Source organism: Orycteropus afer, unplaced genomic scaffold (genome assembly GCF_000298275.1).
Source record: "Orycteropus afer afer isolate SDZICR_OR568_19922 unplaced genomic scaffold, OryAfe1.0 scaffold00048, whole genome shotgun sequence".
NCBI lineage: Eukaryota > Metazoa > Chordata > Mammalia > Tubulidentata > Orycteropodidae > Orycteropus > Orycteropus afer.
In genome coordinates this window covers 324,898-333,113 of record NW_006921635.1, presented here as the reverse complement: position 1 = coordinate 333,113, position 8,216 = coordinate 324,898, and the positions used below count along the sequence as shown (strand labels likewise).

The window sequence follows — 8,216 nt, the reverse complement described above, 5'->3', positions numbered from 1 at the left end:
ACCAAACCCACTGCCAATCCCAACTCACAGCGCCCCTAGAGGACAGAGAAGAACTGCTCCGCAGGGTTTCCAAGGGTATAAATTTTGACAGAAGCTGACTGCCACATCTTTGTCCTGTGTAGCAGCCAGTGGAGTCAAACTGCTGACCTTTCAGCTAGCAGCCAAGCACGGTAAGCACTGCACCACCGGGGGTCCTTTCTTCCAGTGCGTGTGCATGTACCGTTTGAATAAAAACTATTACATAGTGCATAACCTTGTGCACCTTGACCTTCCCTGTCTTAGTTTCTTAGGGCTGTCATAATGAAATACCGCATGGCGGGTGGTTTTAAAGATCACGCATTATTTTACTCAAAGCTCTGGAGGCTAGAATTCCAAATTCCGAGCGTCAGAGGGTGACACCCTCTCTCTGGGGTCTGGAGGAAAGTCCGTCCTGGTAGCCCTGCTGTTCTCGGTGTTCTTTGGCTTGGAGATGGTTCTTTTCTTGCTGTCTTCCTCATGTGGGACTCTGATTGTCCATCTGTCCTTCTCTTTTGTAAGAAGCCACTCAGAAGAGATTGGATTAGGACCCACCATGCTTTGGGATGACTTTGCCAGGTCACCTGAGTTATCTTTGAAGAAAACCCCGACTCCCTAACCAAGACCATACGCACTACAGCAGGGATGAGGGCCTCAGTATATCTTTGTGGGTACTTTAATCTACCACACCTTCATTCTTCTTCTTTTTTTCATTTTGAAAAATTGAGATATAATTCACATAACATAAAATTCGTGCCTCTTAGGTGTACAATTGAGAGTTTTTAGTATACACACAAAGTTATGGAATCATTGACACTATCTAACTTTGGAACATTTTATCACCCCACAAGCACGATTGTTGTCAGGTGACATTGAACTAGTTCCAACTCATAGCGACCCCGTGTCCGACAGAACGAAAGCCCACTCGCTGCTGCACGGTCCTCACAGTTGTCGCTGTGCTTGAGCCCATCGCTGCAGCTGCTGCGCCCGTCCACTGCGTCCGTCCGTCTGTCTCAGTGAGAGTGGGCTTTTTTTTTGCTGACTTTCTCCTTTAGGCAGCATGACCTCCTTCTCCGCAGACTTGTTCCTTCTGACAAGGTGACTAAAGTACATGAGATGCAGTCTCACCACCCTCCCTTCTAAGGAGCATTTTGGAAGGAGTACTTCTTCTAAGACAGATTGGTTTGTTCTTCTGTTAGTCCATGTAGTGTCAGATTACCCAATAGTTAAGGTAAGCATGGGCTTACTTGTGCTTACTAACTAATCAGTTGTGAACAATTTCACATTTTTCACCACATCAGAGATTCTGCCTCTAGATATGGCTGCCGTCTGTCTCTCTCCCAACCCCACAGCACCTCCCTACAGAATCAAAGCCCCTTTTCAAGTTTACAATCCCTGAGAGGGTTGGAGTACTCAGTAAGGGAGGTAAGCACAAGCTTATTTGTGCTTATTTACTAATCTGTAGCGAACAGTTTCACCACATCTTTGATGGGGAAAAACATGTGAAACTGTTCGCTACAGATTAGTAAGCATGCCCTTGTTTACCTTGCTTACTAGATAACCTGTCTCTGACTCCAGGGCATGTTCGATATTTGTTACCAACACTATAATTCAAAGCATCAATTCTTCTTCAGTCTTCCTTATTCATTCTCCAGCTTTCACATGCATGCAAGATGATTGAAAAAGCCATGGCTTCAGTCATGTGCACCTTAGTCCAAGGTGACATCCTCCTATTTTCTTTTTCCTAGATTCATACGTAGTACATTCCATGTTCCTATTATTAACAAATGATTGCAGCTGTTTCTTCTCATGCCACAGCAGCAAATGCAGGTCCTGAGAGCTTTACTCTACCCACGTCTATAAAGTTGACTTGACTTTGAAGGCGTGACTCTTCGCAGTTGTATTTTCACTGCCTTCCAACCTAGGGTGCTCATCCTCAGTTACTCTACCAGATAGTGTTCTGCTGCTGTTCATAAGGTTTTCGCTGGCAAATTTTTTTTGCACATCATTTTCCAGGTCCTTCTTCCCAGTCTCTCTTAGGCTGGAAGCTCTCTGTGGGTGGCCCTGATGGTATGTAAGGTACCAGTGGCATAGCTTCCAGCATTGCAGCAATACAGGAGCCGCCATAGTGCAGCACGCTCTCAGACAAGTGGTAGACTGGTACTGTTCGTTAGGACAATTGTGTGGTCTACTGTGCTGGGAATGGTAAACTGAAGAAGAATGACGTTGCATTGATAGTCAAAACGAACATTTCAAGATCTATCCTGAAGTACAGTGCTGTCAGTGATAGGATAATAATATCCATATGCTTATAAGGAAGACCAGTTAATATGACTATTGCAGTATGTTGACAATTTTACGCACCAACCACTAATGCCAAAGATGAAGAAATTGAAGACTTTTACCAACATCTGCTGTCAGAAATCAATCAATTATACATACAAGATGCATTGAAAATTACTGGTGATTGGGTGCCAAAGTTGGAAACAAAGCAGAATCAGTAGTTACAAAATATGGCCTTGGTGACAGAAACGATGCTGTGAGATCGCATGATGGAGTTATGCAAGACTGATGGCTTATTCGTTGGAAATACCTTTCTTCAACTACGTAAATGGTGACTATACATGTGGACTTTACCAGATGGAATACACAGGAATCAAACCGACTCCATCCATGGAAAGAGATGCTGGAGAAGCTTGATGCCATCAGTCAGAACAAGGCCAGGGCCCAACTGCAGAACAGATCATCAGTTGCTCATATGCAAGTTCAAGTTGAAGGAGAAAAAAATGAAAACAACAGCCAAAATATGACCTTACTTTAATTTATAGACCATCTCAAGAGTACATTTAATGCCTCGAACACCAATGACCAAAGACCAGATGAGCTGTGTGGGAAGACATCAAGGACATTATACATGAAGAAAGTGAAAGGTCATTGAAAAAGCAGAAAAGAAAGAAAAGACCAAAGTGGGTAGCAGAAAAGACTCTGACACTTGTCTGTGAACAGAGGGTAGCTAAAGTGAGTGGAAGAAATGATGAAATAAAAGACCTGAACAGAAGATTTCAAAGGAGGACTTGAGAAGATAGAGTATTATAATAAACATACAAAGACCTGGAATTAGAAGAACAAAAGGGAAGAACACACTTGCGATTTCTCAAGCTGAAAGAACTAAAGAAAAATTAAAGCCTTGAATTGCAGTATTGAAGGATTCTGTGGGCAAAATAGTGAACGATGCAGGAAGCATCAAAAAAAGATGGAAGGAATATACAGAATCACTACACCGAAAAGAATTGGTCGACATCCAGCCATTTCTGAAAGAAGCATATGAACCAACGATATTGAAGGAAGAAGTCCAAGATAACCAGAAGGCAGTAGCAAAAAATAAGGCTCTAGGCATTGATGGGATACCAATTGAGATGTTTCAACAAACAGATGCAATGCTGGAATCACTCATTTGTGTATGCCCAGAAATTTGGAAAACAGCTATCTAGTCAACTGACTGGAAGAGATCAATATTTGTGCCCATTCCAAAGGAAGGTGATCCAACTGAATGCAGAAATTATTGAACAACATTAATGTCACACACAAGTACTATTTTGCTGAAGATAATTTCTTAAAAAATAAAATGGTTGCAGCAGTATATTGACAGAGAACTTCCAGAGGTTCAAGCCGGATTCAGAAGAGGACGTGGAACAAGGGATATCATAGCTGTTGTCAGATGGATCTTGGCTCAAGGCAAAGAATCCCAGAAAGAGGTTTATCTGTGTTGTATTGACTATGCAGAGGCATTCAACTGTGTGGATCATAACAAATTATGGATAACATTGTGCAGAATGGGGATTCCAGCACACTTGATTGTTCTCATGAGGAACTTGTGCAAAGACCAAGAGGCAGTCATTCAAACAGAACAAGGAGATACTGCTTGGTTCAAAATCAGGAAAGATGTGTGTTGGGATTGTATTCTTTCACCATATTTATCCAATCTGTATGCAGAGCAAATGATCTGAGAAGCTGGACTATATGAAGAAGAACTCAGTGTCAGGATTGGAGGAAGACTCATTAACAACCTGTGACATGCAGATGACATAACCTTGTGCTGAAAGTGAAGAGGGCTTGAAGCATTTACTGATGATGATGAAGACCACAGTCTATAGCCTTTGGAAAACAATTCAACATGAAGAAAACAACTGGAACAATAAGTAACATCATGATAAATGCAGAAATGATTGAGGTTGTCAAGGTTTAATTTTACTTGGATCCACAGTCATTGCCCATGGAAGCAGCAGTCAAGAAATCAGCTGTCGTATTGCACTGGGCAGATATTCTGCACAAGACCTCTTTTAAGTGTTAAAGAGCAAAGATGTCACTTTGAGGACTAAGGTGCACCTGACCTAAGCCATGGTATTTTTCAGTCACCTCATATACATATGAAAGCTGGACAGTGAATAAGAAAGACCAAAGAATTGATGCCTTTGAATTATAGTGTTGGCGAAAAAATGTCGAATGTACTGTGAACTTCCAGAAGAATAGACAAATCTGTCTTGGAAGAAGTACAGATAGAAGCTCCTAGAAGGGAGGATGACGAGACTTTTGCCTCACAATCTTCAGACATATTATCAGAAGGGACCAGTCCCTGGAGAAGGATGTCATGCTTGGTAGAGAGTTAGCAAAAAAAATAAAATAAAAAAGATCTTTAACAAGTTGGATTGACACAGGGACTGCAACAGTGGACTCCAACATGGCCATGGTAGTTAGCATGGCACAGGACCAGGCCGTGTTTTGTTCTGTTGTCCATGGGGTCACTGTGAGTTAGAACCAACTCAACGATACTGGAGAACAACGAGCAGCAACATCTCATTTTTATTATCGCCTTGATCCTTACTTGGCTTCACCTTACACAGTTATCTCCCTGCCTAGGAGGAGCTCTGGTGGCATAGTGCCTAAGGCATTTGACTGCGAACCAGGAGGCTGGTGGTTCAAACCCATCAGCCACTCCTTGGAAGGAAGACTGGGCAATCTACTTCCATAGAGATGTTGTTGTTGTTATTTGCCCTCGAGTGGGCCCCAACTCATAGCGACCCCTCCTTGGGTTTCCGAGGCAGTATCACTACAGAAGTAGGATTGTCCAACCTTCCTTCCGAGGAGTGGCTGGTGGGTTTGAACCACCAGCCTTCTGGTTAGCAGTCAAGTGCCTTAGGCACTATGCTACCAGAGCTCCCTCCGTAGAGATACTGCCTCAGAAACCCAAGGAGGGGTCACTATGAGTCGGGTTCAACTCCATGGCAGTGAGTTTTTTGAGAGGAAGCCAGGGGCCCCTTTTGGTTGTTTATGTCTGAATTCCTAGCACCTGGCACACAGTTGTTGTGAGGTGATGTCCAGTTGGCCCTCCACTTATGGTGACCCCGTGCATAGCTGACAGTTGTGGTCCACGGGGTTTCCAGTGGCTGTTTTTTTGGAGGTAAACCACCAGACCTTCATTTCTAGTCCATCTTAGTCTGGAAACTTCTCTCCAATCTGTTCAGCATCACAGAAGCACACAGGCCTCCAGTGACAGATGGGTGGTGACTGCACGTGAGGTTCATGGCCAGGAATCACACCCAGGTCTCCTGCATGGAAGGTGAAAATTCTCCCCCTGAACCACCATGTCTCCCTTGACACACATTGGATGCTCAGTAAATGTTACTGAGAAAGATGCTATGCTGCGAAGTGATGTAGTAAGTCCTGGGAGTGACTTGGGTGTCATCGCAGGTTTGGCCTTTGAAGAACTTACATTCTAGCTGTGGAGATAGATGTGTCTTCTGAAAGCAAAGAGTGTGTCAACATATTTTCCAGCCAGGCATGAGAACATGGCTCAAGACTCAAGCCGGGTAGCTCCTTGTCTCCCAGAATGCAAATGACATTGCTCAGAGTTTTACAGGGTGCCCTGCTGGGTCTTTTGAGTATGTTCAATGAATTCAACAAATACCAGTTGAATTCCTACAATTTGCCAGGCCCCGTGCCAGCTGCCGCAGACAGAGCAAGACACAGTACAGACGTGTCTTTGTCCCTGTGAGGTTAGTCATCTAGAGGGGAATCGGAAGTTCAGTGTCATACTGTTATTTAATGAGTAGCCAGCCAATCCTGTTCTGGGCATTTGTCCACTCTTGGCATCACTCAGTATTTACCTTGTTTTTTGGTCATCTTTTAAGTTAATGCCTGGAAAAAAAGGCACTTCAGAAAAGCCAGGCACAGGGATCAGGGCTGCCCCTCCCGCCCCATTTCCAGACAAAAGCATGTAGGGAAGGCGTCACTATCTTAATCTGGTAGCTCAGAAACATTTAGGGGTTCATGGGGAGATAAATAATCTGTGTAAATGACATAACTTGCTGAAGAGCAGATGAAAATTTTCAATGCTTTCTTTGCCTGCTGTACAGCAGTTGGGATCCTCACTGTGAGCGACACCCCACACAACAGCCATGATGGTCCATGTAAGGCCCATGCCCTGCAACAGCTGTGATTGTCACTGTGAACAACACACCCCATACGACAGTCATGGTCATTCATATGAGTGACGTGCCATGCCAGATAGCTGTGACTATCTGTGTGAGCAGCCCACCCCATATAGCAGCTGTGATGGTCTGTGTGAGTCACACCCCTTGCCGAACAGCTGTGATGGTCCATGTGAGTGACTCTCCCTGTACAACAGCCGTGGTGACCTGTATGAGCGACCAACCCTGTATAGCAGCTGTGATGGTCCGTGTGAGTGACCCACCCTGCAGAACAGCCACGGTGGCCCGTGTGAGCAACCCACTCTGTATGGTGTGAGTGACCCTCCCTGTACAGCAGCCACGGTGGTCCGTGTGAGTGACCCACCTTACAGATCAGGCATGATCATCACTGACATACTCCTGGGATCCAGGAACAGCTGGACTCAGGTTTATGCAAACTGGCTTACAGAGCTGGGGTCGGGTGCAAATCAGTGCCGGAAGCCTTTTTAAACTCTCCCCGGTCAATGCAATAGTCAGCTCACGATGTCCAGGTCATCTCAATGACCAGAGCCCCTCCACATAGAGATGCTGACAGTCACACCTGTCTTTTTCACTTGTTTTCGCCCCCCTCCCCTTCCCCAAGCACACATTCTTCTTTGTCACCCTGTGAGTTCATGCAGATGTGGTGCTCATAGATTCTTGGTCTCATGCTCCCATAAGCCCATGACGTCACCACTCTTCTCCCCAGATCCCAGCACTCACTGTGAGCTACTGGTCTGTAGATACCCAGCTAAGTAGGAGTAGACATGGCCAGAATTCTCACAACTGGAGTCACAGTGAAGCAGGTGGGATGGTCTGCAGACATTCCCAGGGTGGGGGCTTGGACTATGGCATGTGCACTCATGGGCTGGGAGGGGAGAGCTGTGTGTGGTGGGCAGAGATGAGATCCTGTCTCATTCCATGGAGAGCAGTCTGTTTTCACAGAGTAGCTAGGCCGGCCAGCCAGTCATTTGGAGGTGTCAGCCCCAGCGGCTAGCTGTGAGGAGAGCTCAATCTGCGGTGCCGTGCACCTTGTTGAACTCGGCAGTGATTCTCTGGTTGGCAGAGAGGAGTGTGATGGTTGACCATGGTCTTGACGTTCTGCTGAGCCTCAGGTTTTCAATTGCTCTTTAATGTGTTTGTTTTTCAGGACCAATGGCTCCTTCTATGAGATCTTGCAAGTGGACTTTGGAGTTGACAACAGTAGTGGCCTGGCTGGGGCCCAGCAGATCACCTGGCAGGTGGAGTACCCGGTGGAGGACTCCATGAGTGAGCTGGTCGTGTCTGAGATCTTCGTCAGCCAGACCACCTTTGTGGGCATCGTCCCTCTTGCGATGGTAAGAAGTTGGGGCTTCACAAAGAGTGTCGCCAAGCAGTTGTCTTACACACTCTTAAGATGTGAAGAAACATGGAACATGTTATAATCTGTTGTTTCACACGTATCTGACACATGTTGTTGAAACAAGGCAAATGCACTTACGTCCATTTCCTGTACGTGCTGTGCATGATGGCTCCTTGGGTTACCTAGGTCTACTGTGTGAATCCTTTTCATTCGTGGATATTGCTGAACTGTTTCCTGGGGAGCCCTTGTTCTCTGTTGCCTTAATCTACATGCACATCAGGGCCCAGAGCTGCACTGAGTGAAGATGGTGTCATGAGAGGTATCTGGGGTAAGAGTTGGGTGAGGAGGCCGTT

The 8,216-nt window shown here is 45.5% G+C and overlaps 1 protein-coding gene across 1 annotated transcript in view; it reads left to right on the top strand.

Moving 5' to 3' along the window:
* Positions 1-8,216, top strand: part of TMEM132B (transmembrane protein 132B) — a 192,053-nt gene that overhangs the window by 96,617 nt on the left and 87,220 nt on the right. Inside the window, exon 4 of the mRNA XM_007938234.2 lies at positions 7,672-7,858. Within this exon, the coding sequence (XP_007936425.1) occupies positions 7,672-7,858 (187 nt within the window). The remainder of the gene's footprint in view (positions 1-7,671; positions 7,859-8,216) is intronic.